At 44.5% G+C, this 20,677-nt stretch overlaps 1 protein-coding gene across 1 annotated transcript in view; it reads right to left on the bottom strand.

Moving 5' to 3' along the window:
• Window positions 1–579: 579 nt before the first annotated feature.
• The window catches only part of LOC138638052 (intestinal-type alkaline phosphatase-like), a 119,597-nt gene continuing 99,499 nt past the window's right edge, over window positions 580–20,677 (bottom strand). The window contains exons 9-11 of the mRNA XM_069727022.1: window positions 16,053–16,244; window positions 15,422–15,538; window positions 580–4,292 (exon numbers count right to left, since the gene is read on the bottom strand). Coding sequence (XP_069583123.1) covers window positions 4,009–4,292; window positions 15,422–15,538; window positions 16,053–16,244 — 593 coding nt within the window. The 3' untranslated portion in view covers window positions 580–4,008. The remainder of the gene's footprint in view (window positions 4,293–15,421; window positions 15,539–16,052; window positions 16,245–20,677) is intronic.

The raw sequence follows: 20,677 nt of genomic DNA, 5'->3' as shown, positions 1-20,677 counted from the left end.
CGCCTTAGGATACGATCATATCATTAACACAAAATTAAAAATAAAGATTAAGAAACAACAACAAGACAGATTTCATCAACCAAAGTATCATTTTATCCAGTATAATGGTGCCGACCTGACACTATGTGTAGGTTACTGTGCACAATCCTGCTGACAGAATTATCTTTAGCTTAAAAAGAGAACAAGGAGTCCTGAAAGCAATAATATGGTCCCCAAAGAGCTCTGATCTTAACATTATCGAGTCTGAGATTACATGAAGAGAAGTAAGTTTTTGCACAAGGCTACATCAATAGAAGATTTGTGGTAATTCTCCAAGATGTTTGGAAAAACCTCCCTGTTAAATTCTTTGAAAAACTAGGTGCATCTGTACCTAGAAGATTTGATGCTTTGATCCTGTTTTAAAAGGCAAAGGGTGGTCATAAATACTAATTTTACTTTTTTGTTTACTCACTTTGCATTTTGTTAATTTATAAACTTAAATTATTAACATTTCTATTTTTCAAAGCATTCTTACTTTGCAGCACCTTTTCCACACCTGTCTAAAAGTTTTACACAGCACTTTCTGTATATACCTTTTTTGAATCAGATAACTTTTTATTAACATTTTCCAAAAGAATCATGATACAGTTATCAAAATTCTGAACAAAACAGTTGTCTCCCTCTCCACCATTGTCCATTTATTGTGGTGGAGAAGACATACTGTAAATATACATTAGTCAATTTTAATAGTATATTAAAACAAATATAAGTAGCTATCTATAGCATTATCAGAGTGATTATCTTCAAGGAAGTAAAATCCAAAGCATAAAATGTAATTTGTCCCAGTGGAGACATACAAGTGCTTCTACTAAATTAGAATATCATCAAAAAGTTAATTTATTTCAGTTCTTCAATACAAAAAGTGAATCTCATATATGAGAAGAACTACTACTCCCAGCAATGGGGTACTGCTATGGGGACCAGGTTCGCGCCCAGCTACGCCAATCTCTATGTGGGTAGGTGGGAAGAGGAGAACATATACCCGGCTTCGCGCGGACCTGGTCCTCTGGTAACGTTTCATTGAAGACATTGTTTTTATTTGGTCTGGTGGTTTGGAAACTCTTAATACATTTTTAATGGATATTAATAAAAATGACTTCTTTTTAAATTTTACATCAACCACCAGTACTAAGGAAATCAATTTTTTAGATCTTAATATTTTTATTGAAAACTGTATAACCCATACACACACCTTTAGCAAACCAACAGACACGAATAGTTTTATCCCCCCTAGACAGTTGTCTTCTTTCAAGCTGGCTACTGAATGTCCCCAAGAGCCAGTTTATGAGAATTCATCGCAATTACCCCAGGACTTTAATGAAGAAATGAGGAATCCAGATCAACGAGGTAGTGAAAAAAACTTCTTTCTTTATTCACTTGGAAATATATTCAGTGGAGGATAAAAACATCAGCAATACAAAGGATAAAAAACGATATCAACGCGTTTCCTCATCCTACTGATACCCCAATACTGAGCCACTGTTGCCGTATGTGTCCCTATTACTGCCCCTGATACCACAATACTGAGCCGCTGCTGCCGTATGTGTCCCTATTGCTGCACCTGATACCCCAATACTCAGCCGCTGCTGCCGTATGTGTCCCTATTAGTGCCTCTGATACCCCAATACTGAGCCTCTGCTGTCGTATGTGTCCCTATTACTGCCCCTGATACCCCAATACTGAGCCTCTGCTGCCGTATGTGTCCCTATTACTCCACCTGATACCCCAATACTCAGCACCCGCTGCACCCAGGCAAGTGCCAGGGTCCTGAGCAGGCAGGGGGCCGACTCGCCATCGGGGACACTGGCATGCTATAGGGCCCCAGCACTTGCGATACTTACCTCTCCCGGTTCCAGCTCTGCAGCGTCTTCCATCCTCTGACTGTGACGTTCAGGTCAGAGGGTGCGATGACGTCACCAGTGCGCGCCCTCTGCCAGAGCAGTCTCAGCACAGAGAGCAGGAAGACGCCAACGGTGAGGAGTCCAGAGCAGAGCAGCGTCAAGCAACGAGAGGTGAGTATTTCATTTTTTAATATTTGGTGCAATATATGGGGACCATCAGAAGGGGCCCATATATGGAGCATTATATGGGGCTAATTCTATATGGAGTATCTTATGGAGCCAATAATATAGGGAGCATCTTCTGGAGCTAGTTCTATAGGGTGCATTATATGGGGCCAATTTAATATTGAGCAGTATATGGGGCCAATAATATGAAGCATCTTATGGGACTAATTATATATGGAGCATTTTATATGGCCAATTATATATGGAGCATTATATGGGGCCCATTATGCATGGAGCATCTTATGGGGCCAATTATTTTTGGAGCATTATATGGGACCCATTCTGTAAGGAGTATTATATGGGGCCCATTCTGTATGGAGCATCATATGGGGCCCATTCTGTATGGAGCAATATATGGGACTCAGTATACTGTATGGGGCCGATCATCTACTGTTTGGAGCATTATATGAGGCCATTATATATTGAGCAATAGATGGGGCCCATCATATACTGTATGGAGAATTATATGTGGCTCACTATACTGTATGGAGCATGATATGGGGTCAATTCCGTATGGAGCGATATGCATCTCATTCTGTATGGAGCACTCTGTGGTGCCCATTATACTGTATGGAGTATTATATGAGGCTCATTATTCTGTATGGAGCATAATATTGGGCTCATTATTCTGTTTGGAGCAATATGGGGCTCATTATTCTGTATAGAGGACTATATAGGGCCATTATACTGTATGGGGCAATATATGGGGCTCATTATTCTGTTTGGAGCAATATATGGGGCTCATTATTCTGTATAGAGGACTATACTGTCCGGTTTCTGAGCTAATGTAGAATGCACAATAGATATCACTCATATAATGTACGAAGTAAGTGAAATCTTTGGCATTGTACTATACCTACATTTCTCTGCCGTATCCGTGCATTATGAATTGTGGTATGTGTAAAAGGAGCACTCTGAGAGTCTTTTGCCCAGGGCCCATGGAAACCTGGAGCCGGCCGTGGTGGAGAGGCACACAATCCAAGCTGCTGGAGGTCCGGTGTGAAGTTTCCACAATCAGTGATGGTTTGGGGAGCCATGTCATCTGCTGGTATAGGTCAACTGTGTTTTATCAAGACCAAAATCAGCGCAGCTGTCTACCAGGAAATTTTAGAGCACTTCAAGCTTCCCTCTGTCGACAAGCTTTTTGGAGATGGAAATTTCATTCTCTAGCAGGACTTGGCATCTGTCCACACTGCCAAAGTACCAATACCTGGTTTAAAAACAACAGTATCTCTGTGCTTGATCGGTCAGCAAACTCACCTGACCTTGTCAAGAGGAAGATGAGCGACGCCAGCCCCAACAATGCAGATGAGCTGAAGGCTTCTATCAAAGCAACCTGGGCTTCCATAACACCTGATCGACTCCATGCCAACATTTCAGATTTTAAAATCATTTTTCAAGTTGGTGTTATAAAGTGTTCTAATTTACTGACATAATGACTTTTGGGTTTTCATTGACGGTAAGCCATAATCATCAACGTTAACAAACACTTGAAATAGATCACTCTGTTTGGAATGACTATATAATATATGAGTTTCACTTTTTGTATTGAAGAACCGAAATAAATGAACTTTTTGATGATATTCTAATTTAGTGAGAAGCACCTGTACTACACAGTACATAGTGGACTACAGACACTTGAAAGGTATACACTGGAGAATATTTGCTTTCTATTCCCCCGATGTGTAGAAAAATGAGATGCAGACATAGCCTCACAATCATAGCTTTGCACAACTTTTAATATTTAGTTCTACAGTAATAATCTGTTGTCTCAGCTTCAGTATATTTTGTACACAGAATAAAAAGAATGTGTCTTCTTAGTTTTTACTGCAGCGACATCACGATAACAGTCCAGCATTCTATACAATAAAGAGATGTAGATGTAGCGCTTCAATGATTACTTTTACATGTGCCACTGAGGAATATATAACAGCCCCATAGCACATAATAGGACCAGTCCAGACTTTGTCGTCATACAGGGTGCTCTATTCTTTAGTCGCTTAGGCGGGCACTTGGTGTATGGTGGCAAACATGCTGCATATGCCATGACATGAGCTATATAAGTTTGTTCATGCACACCATGGAAAAGATGCGCCATTGGACCTTTGGAAAATATTGCAACATCTTCCCCTCCATGAGTTTCTGAATCCAATGGTACTGCAGATTGTGACATATAGTCTTTTCCCTCTTGTATATAAGAAAAAGAAAAAAAGATCATAAAAAGAGCCATAAGGCATTTGCATTTACAACTGGAGACACAGAGTAATGACATAATGACATTTTGGGTGCTATCTAAAATCATGGTAGGTTACAACAACATAACACTTGGTTCACACAGCACATTACTAAAAATATTTTGCTGGTTCAAGGGGGAATTTCAGTTCACTTGTATAATTCTATAAGGTTTTTTTATAGCCCTAAAACGTGTCTGAGTTTGCAAATAAATCTTGACCAATGTGAGCACATGACTAGCAACTGGGAGTTCTACTTATTACTATAAGATAAAGTATTCAGATCCCTTTAAACCTTTCACTTTGTTTCATTGCAGCCATTTGGTAAATTCAAAAAATTTCATTTTTTTCTCATTAATGTGCACTCTGCACCCCATCTTGACTGAAAAAAAAATGAAATGCAGTCATTTTGGAAAATTTATTCAAAAAGAAAAACTGAAATATCACATGGTCATAAGTATTTAGACCCTTTGCTCAGTATTGAGTAAAAGCACCCTTTTGAGTTAGTAGTACAGCTATGAGTCTTCTTGGGAATGATGCAACAAGTTTTTCACACCTAGAAAATAATCCTCTGTCATTCTTCTTTGCAGATGCTCTCTAGTTCCCTCAGGTTGGATGATGAACGTTGGTGGACAGCCATTTTCAGGTCTCTCCAGAGATGCTCAATTGAGTTTAGGTCAGGGCTCTGGCTGGGCCAGTAAAGAATGGTCAAAGACTTAATCTGGAGCCACTCCTTTGTTATTTTAGCTGTGTGCTTAGGGTTATTGTCTTGTTGGAAGGTAAACCTTTGGCCAAGGCTGAGATCCAGAGCACTCATGAAGAGGTTTTCATCCAGGATATCTGTGTACTTAGCTGCATTCATGTTTCCTTCAATGACAACTGGTCGTCCTGTCCCTGTATCTGAAAAATACCACCATAGCATGATGCTGCCACCACCATGTTTCACTTTTGGGATTGTATTGGCAGGTGATGAGCAGTGCCTGGTTTTCTCCACACATACCACTTAGAATCATGATCAAAATGGTCTATCTTCATCCAATCAGACCAGAGAATTTTATTTCTCATATGGATAGCCAGGTCTAAGAAGACTTCTAGTGGTCACATTTAAGGATTATGAAGGGCACTTTGCTCTTAGAAACCTTGAGTACTGCAGAAATTCTGTTGTAACCTTGGCCAGATCTGTGCCTTACCACAATTCTGTCTCTGAGCTCTTTGGCTAGTTCCTTTGACCTCATGATTCTCATTTGGTCTGACATGCACTGTGAGCTGTGAGGTCTTATATAGACAGGTGTGGGCCTTTCCAAATCAAGTCCTATCAGTTTAATTAAACACAGTTGACCTCCAATGAAGGAGTTGAACCATCTCAAGGAAATGGACAGCATGTGACCTAAACATGAGTGAGCTAAGAGTCTGAATACTTATGACCATGTGATATTTCAGTTTTTCTTTTTAGTAAAGTTAAGTAATACTTCTACAAACACTGCAATGTCCAGGGCCGCCATTAGGTGGATGGGCGAAGGCAAATTGGGCAACTGCCCAGGGCATCTATCCACAAAAGGGACCCTGTCACACTACACACCTGCTATCCTACTGCGTCTGTGGATTGGGAGTAGAAGCACTCTAGCGGCATCTATCATTATGCTGCTGCAAATAATCCTTTTTGCCGAGGTTCCTTTTACTCATAAAAAAAAGTACTAGTAACTACAGTGTGTTGCTAGTCCTTTCGTAATAAAACTTGCAGTGATTCCTTAACAAAGCTGTCACCAGCTCTCCTTATACAGAGTGGCAACCCTGCAAACTGTGTTTTTGCTGCAACAGTCTCAGGAATCTTAGCTGTCAGGACACAGAGCGTGGTGGAGGAGACTGCTGATTTTTCACTTGTGGACTCATGACATTGAGTATGGAGTTACCCTGCTTCAGGACAGGTGTGGCTGTCCATGCCCAGATGTTATCAAGCATGGGCCTGATTTAATTAAAATGTGGTGTGCGCACAGTACCTGCTGCCTTGAAAAATTACAATTGGGTGTGCAGCAGCATATGTCAACAATCATTGTCAGGAGGACAGCAGAGAGAAGTGAGTGTGTGAGTGTGTTTGTGTGTATATGTGGTGTGTATATGTGAAGGTGGAGTATGTACAAATGTCTACAGACTGATAGCCTGGCATTCTGAATTGTGAGCCTGACACATCGTCTATACAGAGGAAGAAAAAGAAAAATTATATGGAAAATTGTGGATTACTATACCTGGCATTACTAGAACAATGAGAAATTTGTAGACCAAAAAACCTTTTCCTCCTTGAGACGGCATTTCTAATGTTTGCTCTGGGGCCCTGTGAAGTCATAAGGTCTAAGTGTATGTTCATGTCCGCCTCACCTTACTTTAGAATGGTTGTCTGGTCTGCAGTCACTTTATGAGACTGACAAATCATGACCAGCTCTCCTGCCTTTTTATGAAGTGCATATAGTACATCATCCAACTTTCCACACAGACTCTTACCTCTGCTCCTAGCTCTCACATGGTATGTTCATCCACCCAGCTCTCCTGCCTTGTCTGTCTATGAAGTGCATATAGTACATCATCCAATTTCCACACAGACTTTCCTCTGCTCCTAGCCTTCACATGGTATGTCTTTCAACTAACCCCAGCTTACCCCGGTGTTATTTATGACGTTGTTTTCTTTGGCTTGATTATATGCATCTTGTCCACTCTTAATGCTCTGACCAAGATGAACAGAGACCACTCCTCTCTGCTTCACACCTGAATGCACTTTGTTGCACATACTGTATATTGCATAGCTCAAGTATGCAGTGTGGATGCTATAAGTGAGTCTTAGAAGTGTGAAGATTAATGTAGAATTAAAACCAGAATTGAACCAAAAGGGAACTGAAGGTAACTGGACACTTTCACTGTAAACAATGTTTCTGTTTGCTTTCACATTCACCTCTATAATTCTTCACTTTCTGCTAACTCCCCTACTCCCTACTCATAGTAAGGAACTGTTCATCTCTTCTTCAATCCTCCCCATCCATCTCACCTGCTCCTCAGAATTGTTCCTCAACATACAATCCTCTATCTCCAAGCACAGACAGCAACCTCATGCCCTCTCCTGCTCCCACCTGCTAACACTTTCTCTGCTCGTTCTCACTACTGGTGATATCTCTCCAAATCCTGGTCCTTCTCACCACATCCCCACAGTCAGTTCTAACTCACATCCACGCTCCATCACACATTTCTGTAACCTCTCTAACCTTATACCCATTTGCCCACCCCCGCTTCCCCAGTCCCACTAACAGGAGCTGTGTGGAACGCTCACTCTGTCCACAACGAGCTTTCCTACATCCACAATGTTTTTGTTACTACCAAACTTTCCTTCCTCGCCATCATCGAAACCTGGCTCACCCCCTCTGACACAGCCTCTCCTGCTGCACTTTAGTTTGGTGGATTCCACCTTTCTCACACACCCCACCCCAGCAGCAATCATGGCGGAGGAGTTGGTTTTCTCCTATCAGATAACTGCTCCTTCATCCCAATCCCACTGCCACCCTCTGTTACCCTCCCTTTCCTTTGAGGTGCACTCTGTGCGCATCTACTCCCCCTCCGACTTCCAACTGGCTGTCATTTACGCCCCCCAGGGCCAGATACCACCTTCTTTGACCACTTTACCACCTGTCTACTTCATTTCCTTTCTGCTGACATCCCCACTATCATCATGGGCGACTTCAACATCCCCATTGACACTTCCCTCTCAGCTGCCACTAAACTTCTATCTCTCACTTCCTCCTTTGGCCTCACTCAATGGTCTTCTGCAGCCACTCACAAAGATGGTCACATACTGGACCTCATCTTCACCCGCCTCTGCTCCCTATCTAACCTCTCTAACTCACCTCTTCCTCTTTCTGACCACAATCTACTTTCCGTTCTCTTCCCTCTCCACTCCTTTTCTACAATCCCCACCCCACAAACTTGCACACCCTCGCAGAATTCTTAAACACCTTGATCTACACTCACTCTCTGAATCCCTCCTCCCTCTCACAGACATAAGTTCCCTACACAATGCGGATGATGCTGCCGCTCTATATAACACCACAATTGTTGTGAGTTCTGTTTTTGGGCTCCCTCTGGTGGTTACTGATGGTACTGGGTGACTTGTCTTTCCTGGGTCTCTGGGTTCCACCTGTTCCATCAGGATATGGGAGTTTCCTATTTAACCTGGCTTTGCTGGCATTTCCTCGCCGGTTATCAATGTATCCAGTGTGTCTTGTTACCTCTGCTCCCTGCTCCTAGAACCTTCTGGTCAAGCTAAGTTTGGATTTTCCTGTTTTGGTGTTTTGCTTTATTTGGTTTTTAGTCCAGCCTGCAGATATGTGATTCTTGCTGCTGGTTGCTCTAGTGGGCTGAAATTGCTCCTCATGTACCATGAGTTGGCACATGAGTTCAAGTAATTTCAGGATGGTTTTTTGAAGGGTTTTTCGCTGACCGCGCAGTTCACTTTTGTATCCTCTGCTATCTAGCTTTAGCGGGCCTCATTTTGCTGAAACTGTTTTCATACTGCGTATGTGCTTTCCTCTCATTTCACCGTCATTATATGTGGGGGGCTGCTAATAGCTGTGGGGGATTTCTCTGGAGGCAAGAGAGGTCTGTGTTTCTTCTAATAGGGGAAGTTAGATCTTCGGCTGGAGCGAGACGTCTAGGATCATCGTAGGCACGTTCCCCGGCTACTTTTATTTGTGTGTTAGGTTCAGGGTCGCGGTCAGCTCAGGTTCCATCGCCCTAGAGCTTGTTTGTATCTGTGCTTGTCCTTTAGTGATCCCCTGCCATTGGGATCATGACACACAATAGCTGCAGCTTTGGAATCTCTTGCCCCTCTCACACATACCAAAGCTCACAAAATCAACAGACAGCCCTGGCACACCAGCTTCACCAAATAACTGAGGCAAGCTTCCAGGGCTGCTGAGCGGAGATGGAAAAGATCCCACTCTAATGAGCACTTCATCGCATTCAAACAGTCCCTAACTACTTTCAAGACCACACTAGCCACAGCGAAACAAACCTACTTCTCATCTCTCATATCCTCCCTGTCTCACAACCCTAAACAGTTATTCAACACCTTCAATTCTCTCCTCTATCCCCAGCACCTCCTCCCTCCCCACTTAGTACAGCTGAAGACTTTGTCTCATTTTTCAAGCAGAAGATTGATAACACCAGAGACAGTTTTAGTCGACAACCCTCAGAGCCCTTCCTCCCAACTGCCCAGCCCTCCACCTCCAAAACCAACTTCTCCACCATTACAGAAAATCGACTCCACTCTACTTTCAAGATCGCATCTTACCACATGTGCACTTGACCTGATCCCATCCCACTTCATCCCAACCCTTGCCACAGTCTTCATCCTAACCCCAACCCATCTCTTCAACCTATCACTAACAACTGGTATTTTCCCCTCAAGCTTTAAACATGCCTTAATGAAGCCTATCCTCAAAAAGCCCTCTCTTGAGCCATCCTCTGTATCTAGCTATCGCCCTATATCACTTCTCCCCTATGCCTCAAAACTACTGGAACAACACGTCCATCTTGAACTGTCCTCCCATCTCTCTTCCTGCTCCCTCTTCAACCGCTTACAATCTGGCTTCTGGTCACACCACTCCACTGAAACTGTTCTAACTAAGGTCACCAATGACCCATTAACCGCCAAGAGCAAGCGACACTGCTCTGTCCTCCTCCTCCTGGACTTTTCCTCTGCCTTTGACACAGTGGACCATTCCCTATCACTACAGACTCTCTCATCCCTTAGCATCACAGACTTGGCCCTATCCTGGATCTCATCCTACCTAACAGACAGGACATTCAGCGTCTCCTACTCACACACCACCTCCTCACCTCGCCCACTATCTGTCGGAGTCCCACAAGGTTCAGTCCTAGGGCCCGTGCTCTTCTCCATTTACACCTTTGGCCTGGGACAGCTCATAGAATCTCACGGTTTTCAGTATCATCTCTATGCTGATGACACACAGATCTACATCTCTGGACCAGATATCACCACCCTACTAACCAGAATCCCTCAATGTCTGTCCGCTATTTCATCCTTCTTCTCCGCTAGATTTCTAAAACTTAACATGGACAAAAAAAATTCCTTGTCTTTCCCCCATCTGACGTGACCACCCCAACAAACCTATACATTACAGTAAACGGCTGCCCACTCTCCCCAGTCCCACAAGCTCGCTGGTTCGGGGTAATCCTTGACACTGATCTCTCCTTCAAACCACATATCCAAGCCCTTTCCACTTCCTGCCGCCTTTAACTCAAAAATATTTCATGGATCCGTACATTTCTAAACCAAGAATCTGCAAAAACCCTAGTCCATGCCTTCATCATCTCCCGCCTCGACTACTGTAACCTCCTGCTCTGTGGCCTCCCCTCTAACACTCTCACACCCCTCCAATCTATTCTAAGCTCTGCTGCCTGACTAATCCACCTGCCCCCCCACTATTCCCCAGCCTCTCCCCTCTGTCAATCCATTCACTGGCTCCCCATTACCCAGAGACTCCAGTACAAAATCCTAACCATGACATACAAAGCCATCCACAACCTGTCTCCTCCATACATCTGTGACCTCATCTCCCGGTACTTTCCTGCACGCAACCTCTGATCCTCACAAGATCTCCTTGTCTACTCCCCTATCTTCTCCTCTTCCCACAATCATATACAAGATTTCTCTTGTGAATCACCCCTATTCTGAAACTCTCTACCACAACATATCAGACTTTCACCTACCATCGAAACCTTCAAAAAGAACCTGAAGACCCACCTCTTCCGACAAGCCTACAACCTGCAGTAACCACCGATCGAACAAACCGCTGCACGACCAGCTCGACCCTTGCCTACTGTATCCTCACCGATCCATTATAGATTGTGAGCCCTCCCGGGCAGGGTCCTCTCTCCTCCTGTACCAGTTGTGACCTGTATTGTTTAAGATTATTGTACTTGTTTTTATTATGTATACCTCTCCTCACATGTAAAGCACCATCGAATAAATGGAGCTATAATAATAAATAATAATAATAATTGTGCAATGCACACACTGTTATGATCATCCTGTATTTTCCATGCAGGTGGACAATCATTTGACCACATGTATGCCATTTGCATATTTATAGTCACGTGCCAATTGGACTCTGAATTCTCTTCTATTGAAAGAGTCCTTCTCTTATTCCTTAGCCTTTGGCCCAAATTCTCAGAGCTTATGCAGTGGCCAAATTGACATCACTGCATCTCATCGCTTGTCTTGCTGCAAACTTCCAAGGGCAGAAGAAGCTGCTGTGCTCGTCATATGACAAAGGAGAGGTAAGGATAAGCTTTGATATTGTCTAGGAAAATAGTTAGCTATTAAGGGAACAAAAATATGCATCTTTTAATTTGTACATGAGGGCACAAATGGGAGTTATAATTATGGTAGTGTTTTGAATTAATTAGTGTGTACTTTAATTTCTCACAAACGTGAGATTGTAACTTTGTTGAGAACACCAAGTTAGGCTTCTCACCGAATGGAGGAAACAAAAGGGGCCATTATTACTGTGTTAGTGCAGAAAGAGGTCATTATTACTATTAAAGGGGTTATACCACATTAATAAGTTATACCATAAGGATAGGAGAGGAGATGTATTGATTGCTGATGACCTGATCACTGGGACCCCGCTCTGATGTCAAGAAAAGGGCTCTGAATAGCTCAGTCTGAATGGAGGGAAGGCCGAGCAAGGGAACTTCTGCTATGCCTATTAGCTATGGGACTACCAGAGATAGTCAAGAACATTGCTTGTCTATTTCTGTCAGTCTCAGAGAGTTGAACATGCCTTGTCACCACTCCATACAGACAGTGCTTTTTGGAGCCCTGTTCTAGAACTGGTGGGGGTCTAAGCAGTTGGACCCCCATAGATCATGGGAAGTTAACTTCTAAACTTGGAAAAAACCCTCCTTTAAGACTGCAATAATATTGCCTAGGCTGCATAACGGGGGCATTATTTGCATGGGGCATAACAGTGGGCATTATTACTGTGGGATGCTAAGATCACTAATACTGTGTGGGACCTGGACGGGTCACTATTACTCTTTGTGGGCACAGTATGGCTATGTGCACACAATGAATTTTTTATGCGTTTTTGCAGTGTTTATTTCCGTGCGGAAATGGTCCAAAAACGGAATGGAATCCTTATGAAAGCTAATTAAATGACAATCCAGAAGTGTTGTGCACATGATCAGTAAATTTCCTTGTGTATTTGCAGTGCGTTTCTTTCTGCAGCATGTCAATTCTTTTTGCATATCTGCAGCACTTCAACACGCATTGACTTCAATTTAGTCAGTCAAATCCGCAGCAAAAACGCAGGTTTAAAAATGTTTGTGGATTTGCTTTGGATTTGCTGAGTTTTTGTATTGCGTTTTACCATCGTTCTATGGTGCTTCCCACGCTTTCATCTGTGTGACAGCGTGGGAAACACCGGCGTGGTGGTTCTTATCGGCGGTAACGCAACCGACAGTAAGACTGTCGGTCAGAGCGCTGCGCGATCATGCTGGCAAATGTCAGCCTGACCCCGCAGCTGTGACTTTCACCCACGGTAACGCTACCGCAGACTGTCGTCAGAACGCTGCGGAGTCATGCTTACAGATGTCAGCATGATTCCGCAGCTGTGACTGTCACCCGAGGTAACACTACTGCCGATACTCACAAGCAAAAGAAAAAAGAAACGGGAAATCCAACGGCACGTCCAACAGGAGAATAAAGTTTACTATTTATTAGAAAAAACTTTAAAACATGATAAAAAATGAAACCTCAGAAACCTGATGCGTTTCTGGTGCATACAACACTCTTATTCATAGTTGTCCTATGAATAAGGGTGTTGTATACACCAGAAACGCGTCAGGTTTCGGAGGTTTCATTTTTTATCATGTTTTAAAGTTTTTTCTAATAAATAGTAAATTGTATTCTCCTGTTGGACGTGACGGTGGATTTCCCTTTTCTTTTTTCTTTGGCTTGTGATCACCAATGGGTGTGGCACCCTCAGGATGGATCCCGGCTGACATATGGACTTGAAATTGGCAACATGGTGAGCTTTCTACACTTCCCCTCCCTCCTTCCCTCCTATGTTACTGCCGGTACTGTTGGTCACAGCTCTGCGGCATCATGCTGTCCGATGTCAGCGTGATCCCACAGCTTACTGTGACCTGCAGTGGTGACCAGCGGTAAAAAGCTGGCATGAGCCAATGAGACAACTGCTCCCATCGGACTATGTATGCTGTCACTGATAACAGTGACAGCAAGTGCCACTGATGGGAGAGTAGTCTCATCAGCCAGTGCCTGCGCTCACAGTTAGAAAAAAAAGTAAAATTACAAACATTTTTTACTCGTCTAACACCAAATCCCAGATGCACTCGTCTCCTGGAAATAATGTAAAATAATAAACCACAATATACTTCCTGTCTGCCGTAGTCCACGTAATCCAGATTGCCCCACGGCAATTTCAAGTGTAGAACAGTCACATAGAGAGATGTGACCGCTCTACCCAGCTGCCAGCGATACACTGACAGGAGGTAATCGCTCCCGCAGTGTATTACTGAGCTGCCATGAGAGTTCACCAGAGTTCATCAGCTCTGGTGCTCTCACTTATGGCACTGTTGTGTTAGAACTTTCCCACTCAGCAGTGGTGTCGTAAGGGAGATAACCGGAGCTGATCAGCTGATGAACTCCAGTGAACTCTCTCATGGCAGCTCAGTGATACACTCCTGCAGTGAATACCTTCTGTCAGTGTATCCATGGCTGTCTTTGAGAGCAGTCACATCACTGATGTGACTGCACTCAAAGTGATCAGGATCGTTGTGGGACATTATGGATTATCTTCTCTGCAAGTGAGGAATATTTGTGGTTAATTATTTTATCTTTGTTTCAGGAGACGTTGGCTTCTGTGGATTAGGTGTTTGATAAGTATGGTTTAATTAAGATTTATTAAAGGAGTCTTTGTCATCATTTCAAAAAAAGGACTTTATTCTGGGTGTCTGTGTTTTTATACAATATCACTATGGGGTTACTAATGGATAGGTGTCTTACAGACGCATCTCCATTGCTAACTTGTGGGCTTGATGTCACCTGACAATACAAAGGTGACATCAACCCCACAGATATGAACCCCACTTGCCACTGCTACAGGGAAAGTGGGAAGGGCGAGGCTAAGCGCCAAATTTGGCTCATCTTATAGATGCACCTTTTCTGCGTGGCTGAGAGCTGATGTTTATAGTCTGGGAGGGGCCAATATCCTAGGCTATTAATATCATCGTGCTACTACATAGGCTAGTGACAATGTGTGGGTAGGTTTGTGTGTTTTTGTGTTTACTTATTGGCTTAGTAATGAGGGTGTCGGGCTGACACCTTTTGATCACTAAGCCTAGAGCTACATGTCAATGACAGCTGCTGCCCTAATGCCATTACCCTGATGCCACACTGCATCAGCATGAAAAGGTTGGAGTTGAGCCAAGAAATTACATAAAAAAACTCTTTTTAAAATATCTTTATTTAGCTCAAAAAGCCTTCATTACTGTACAAAAACACATGTAAAGACGCATACAAAAATACACCAAAAATGTATGCAAAAACGCACCAAATCACGGCAAAAATGTGCGTTTTTGCCACAGTGTTTTTTTTTCCTTGCAGAAATTTCTGCAAGCAAATACTCAATGTGCGCACATAGATCACTATTTCCATTGTTTTATTAGCTGTATAGTGACAATATTTGGTCTCCATACAGTGGTATTATGTGATAACTACATATATGAATAAATAGCAATGACCATGACTTACTTCCTTCTAAATTGGTTGAATGTAATTTTATTTTAATATTATTTTAACAAATATGTAATTCTGACCAGGGCCACACTATGTCTACTTCTGGCCCTGGCTATGCTGTAAAGTATTTTAATAGAAAGAAATATCATAAGTACCCTAGTATATTAAATAGGTATAAAGTATTTTACAGCTTATTAATTTGTACTGAAGCTGTGTGACAGTGTTCCTACAACATTATAAACATTTTCATAAATTCTCACCACTTATAGAAGTATTAATATCAGGGCGTCCATCTGGTGTGATACTAAAGCCTGGGCCATTACCATACAAGATAGATGTGTAATACTTCTTATCATCTGCTTTCTTGGGAGCAAGACCTAGAAACAGCCAGGAAATAACATGTTATCTGTGATTGATTGTTTCTGGTCTTGTGATTCATCATTAGTAAGATAGTTAATTACATTTTTTTTTATTAGTTTTCATTGATGTTTAAGACCTATAAATACATCATTACCAAACTAACATTTTATAAATTCTTCATCTAAAAAAAATGGGAAAGCCTTGAAATGGGCGATAATGACTTTTGGGTTTTCATTGGCTATTAGCCATAATCATCAACATTAACAGAAATAAACACTTGAAATAGATCACTCTGTTTGCAATGACTCTATATAATATATGAGTTTCACTTTTTGTAATGAAGAACTGAAATAAATTAACTTTTGATGATATTCTAATTTTGTGAGAAGCACCTATATGTGGCAGCTTCACCATGGAATCCCAGACCCACAATGTAATATTTATCATTCCACAATACAATGAGTTTCTTGACGTTCATTGATTCAAACTGGTGATTCTAACATTAGAATAACATTAGAAGAGTGCTCTCACCAAAGATGCTGTTTCCTCTGTAAGTGTAGCCACCAAAACTGAATACATGGGAATGGTCAGCAGTGACTACAGTCAATGTGTCTTCTTCATCTATCAGTTCTAATGCTCTTTTTATTGCTCGATCAAACATAACACCTTCCATCAGTGCCATTTTGGCTTTTCCATCGTGATGTCCATGATCTATCCTACCACGTGTTAACAATAAGATGAATAATACATTTATTATCTCAAGTCAATGAAAAAAACTATATCCTATCATACTGATTTCAAGGGAACCTGTCACCCCCAAAATCGAAGATGAGCACAGCCCAACAGCATCAGGGGCTTATCTACAGCATTCTGTAATGCTGTAGATAAGCCCCCGATGTATCCTGAAAGATTAGAAAAAGAGGTTAGATGATACTCACTTGTGTGGGCGGTCCGATCCGATGGTGTTAGGGCTAGCGGAACGCACCAAATAATAAGACTGATAGTGTACGGTGCGTTCGTAGCCCGGGGTCCACCGTGCAGAGATGGAACCTGCTGCTGAGTAATGACGGACTATATGGCGGTACTCATAAGTATACTCGCGTGGGTTAAACTTCACCCAACGTGAAGGAAGCGATCCTGTTGCGTCACAGGATCGCGGTACCGCACATAGAAGGCGAGCAAGCAGTCAGCGAACTTAACCCCAACTAGGATTGAAGTCCGATTAGACCACTTGCTGGCACAACACCGCAACAGGGTGTGTTAGGCAACTCTTATAATTAGAGCACCGAAGTGCGAACTGTGCCGTGCTGGCAGGCACCACTAAGCACCCAGACGTGGGTCAGGAAGCGCACTACTGGCGCGTGGCGCCGCACTAGCGGTCACAGCAATAGACGCTGATACGTGTGTGACACGTTGAGTGATTTGTCGGGCGCTAGATAGCAGCCATACTCCATACGCGAACAGTCATACAATAGGGTAGGGGTATTTAATGAACGACTTGCACTCACAACAAACACACGTATTCAATTGTACACTAGCGCATGGCCGTGCGGTCATGCGCAGTTTATATAATTGCAGGACAGGAAGTGGCCACAGAAACTTTGCCCTTCCAGGGCCTGCCAAGAGGACCAATGGAATGCGCTGCAGAGCCAGAGCACATGACCCTCGATCTCCAACGGGAGATCTTGCTCTGGGCATGCTCAGTGTGCGCAAACAAGGACTTAGTCCCAGGGAAGTCTGCTCGCCGCTGACCAGCACTGACTTTAATGGCAGGAGCTGAAGAAGCAGCAGTAACTCTCTGCACAGAGTGAGAGCGAGCAAGACACTGGGAGCGACGTCCCTGCTGAGCAGACTCCACTGCGGCTGGAGGAGAATGGGAGACCGCAGCGGAGATGGATCGAGATTCCCCCTGTGCAGCAGAGGAAACTCGACTCCTAACATTACCCCCCCTCCTAGGGCCCCCCCCTCCTTGGGCCTCGCTACGCTCGAAGGCAGCAATGAGCTGTGGGGCCCGAATGTTTTCAGCAGGCTCCCAAGACCTGTCCTCTGGACCCTAACCCTTCCAATCCACCAAATAAAACTTTTTGCCGCGTACCACCTTGCACCCCAAAATAGCGTTCACCTCGTAATCGTCTGTAGACGAACCCGATGTCCCGGCAGATGACTCGGAAAACCGGGACATGTATACGGGTTTCAAGAGGGACACATGAAAGGTGTCGGTGATACCCAAGCGTGGAGGAAGAGCCAGGAGGTAGACCACAGGATTAACCTGTTCGAGAACCTTGAAGGGACCCAAGTAGCGAGGAGCAAACTTAGTGGACTCAACTCGCAGCCTGATGTTACGGGCGGAGAGCCACACCAAGTCGCCAGGGGCAAAAGTCGGAGCGGGGCGCCGATGAACATCGGCGGAGGGCCTCATTCTCTCCTTGGAGGCCCGAATGGCATCCTGCGTGCGATCCCAAATGTCCCGTGCCTCCACAGCCCAGTCTGCCACCCTGGGATCAGCGGAAGACACAGGCATGGGCACAGGAACACGCGGATGCTGGCCGTAATTTAAGAGGAATGGAGTCTGACCGGTGGAGTCGGCTACGGCATTGTTAAGTGCAAACTCTGCCCACGGTAGCAAGGATGCCCAGTCATCCTGCCTGGCAGAAACAAAATGTCGCAGATATGTGACCAAGGTCTGGTTGGCCCTTTCTACCAACCCATTCGTCTCGGGATGATATGCCGAAGAGAGATTTAACTCAATACTGAGTAGACGACATAGCTCCCTCCAGAATCGAGACGCAAACTGGGGACCCCGGTCACTAACAATTTTGTCTGGCATACCGTGTAAGCGAAAGATATGCTTGATAAACAAGACAGCCAACGCCCGTGCAGATGGTAGCCGTGGAAGAGCCACCAAATGCACCATTTTGGAAAAATGATCAGTGATCACCCAGATAATGGTGCAATTACGAGACTTGGGTAAGCCAACCACAAAGTCCATCCCGACCATCTCCCAGGGCCTGTCAGCCACGGGCAGAGGATATAGCAAACCAGCTGGCCGTTGCCGAGGAGTCTTGTTCCTGGCGCAAGAGACACATGCCCGAACGTACTCCGCGACATCACGAGCCATATGCAGCCACCAGTATGTCCTCGCCAGTAACTCTGATGTCCTTTTAGTACCAAAATGTCCACCCACCCTGGACGAGTGCGCCCAAGAGAGAACCTCCGGTCGCAAACTAGATGGAACAAAAGTCTTGCCCGGGGGCACAGACTCCAGCGAAACCGGGGCCACGGTTCTCAAACTCTCGGTGGGGACAATAAGCCGAGGCTCCTCCTCCTCCTCCGCAGATGACACAACGGAGCGAGAGAGAGCGTCGGCCCGAATGTTCTTCTCCCCAGAAAGGAAATGGAGGGTGAAATGAAATCGGGAGAAGAACAAGGACCATCTGGCCTGGCGAGAATTCAACCGCTGAGCTGTCTGCAGATACACCAAATTTTTGTGATCTGTGAAGACTTGGAAGGGAAAACGTGCTCCCTCCAAGAGATGTCTCCACTCCGAGAAAGCCAACTTCATGGCTAGCAACTCCCTGTCCCCGATGGAATAATTCCTCTCTGCTGGTGCGAAGGTCTTGGAGAAAAAGAAGCAAGGATGCTTCCGACCTTGAGCATCCTTTTGGAAGAGGACTGCTCCAGCACCAAAAGAAGAGGCATCCACCTCCATGATAAATGGCTTATCAACATCGGGGCGATGAAGAATGGGAGCGCTAGCGAAGTGTGACTTTATAGAGATAAAAGCCTTGGAGACCTCCTCAGACCACAAATTGGGATTCGCCCCCTTCTTGGTGAGGGCAACCAAGGGAGCTACCAAAGTTGAGAAATGCGGGATGAACTGGCGATAATAATTGATGAACCCCATAAAGCGCTGCACCGCTTTAAGAGAATGGGGTTCCTGCCAGTCCATCACAGCCTGTAGTTTGGCAGGATCCATAGCCAATCCCTGGGCTGAGATGATGTAGCCTAGGAAAGGTAAGGACTCCTGCTCAAACATACACTTCTCCAACTTGGCATAGAGGGAGTTTGCCCGTAGGAGGTCGAAGACTTTGCAAACATCTCTCCGGTGGGAGTCAATATCTGGAGAGTAGATGAGAATATCATCCAGATAGACTACGACCGAGGTGGAAAGCATATCCCGGAAGATATCGTTCACAAAGTCTTGGAAAACGGCTGGGGCATTACAGAGCCCAAAGGGCATCACCAGATATTCATAGTGCCCATCCCTGGTGTTAAAAGCCGTCCATTCGTCCCCCTCACGGATGCGAATCAGGTTGTAAGCACCCCGCAGATCTAATTTAGTAAATACCCTTGCTCCCCGAAGCCTATCAAACAGTTCAGATATCAAAGGCAAAGGGTATTTATTCTTAACGGTGATGGCGTTAAGACCCCTGTAGTCTATGCATGGACGCAATTCCCCACTCTTCTTCTGCACGAAGAAGAACCCTGCCCCAGCAGGTGACACTGACTTCCTGATGAACCCTCTTGCCAGATTTTCCTGGATGTACTGTGACATTGCCTCCGTCCCTGGGAGAGATAGCGGATAGACTCGACCCCGGGGAGGCTCAGCACCAGGCAAGAGGTCAATAGGACAGTCATAGGGGCGATGGGGCGGAAGGGTCTCCGCCGCCTTTTTGGAGAATACGTCTGCATACGACCAATACTGCTTGGGGAGAGAGGAAAGATCTGCGGGTACCTCAGTTGTAGCTACCTGAACGCACTCCCTCTGACACCTACCCCCACAAGATTCACCCCATCCCAGAATTCTGCCTGAGGACCACTCGATATGAGGAGAGTGGTACCGTAGCCAAGGTATTCCCAACAGGACTTCATCAATTCCCTCTGGAATGACGAGCAGAGAAATAATCTCCTGATGAGATGGCGACATGGACAGAGTAAAAGGGATGGTCTGGTGAGTTATCTGTGAGGGCAGAGTCGACCCATTCACCACTCGTACCGTTACAGGTTGAGCTAGCATAACCAGAGGTATTGCGTGGCGTTGGGTGAAGGCAGAAGACATAAAATTGCCCTCCGCCCCAGAATCCACGCAGAGCTCTACCGAGTGGGAGAATGAGCCTAAAGTAATTGTCCCCTTAAAGGACAATTTAGAGGCAAAC

Source organism: Ranitomeya imitator, chromosome 5 (assembly GCF_032444005.1).
Source record: "Ranitomeya imitator isolate aRanImi1 chromosome 5, aRanImi1.pri, whole genome shotgun sequence".
NCBI lineage: Eukaryota > Metazoa > Chordata > Amphibia > Anura > Dendrobatidae > Ranitomeya > Ranitomeya imitator.
This window is presented reverse-complemented; position numbering and strand designations above follow the sequence as displayed.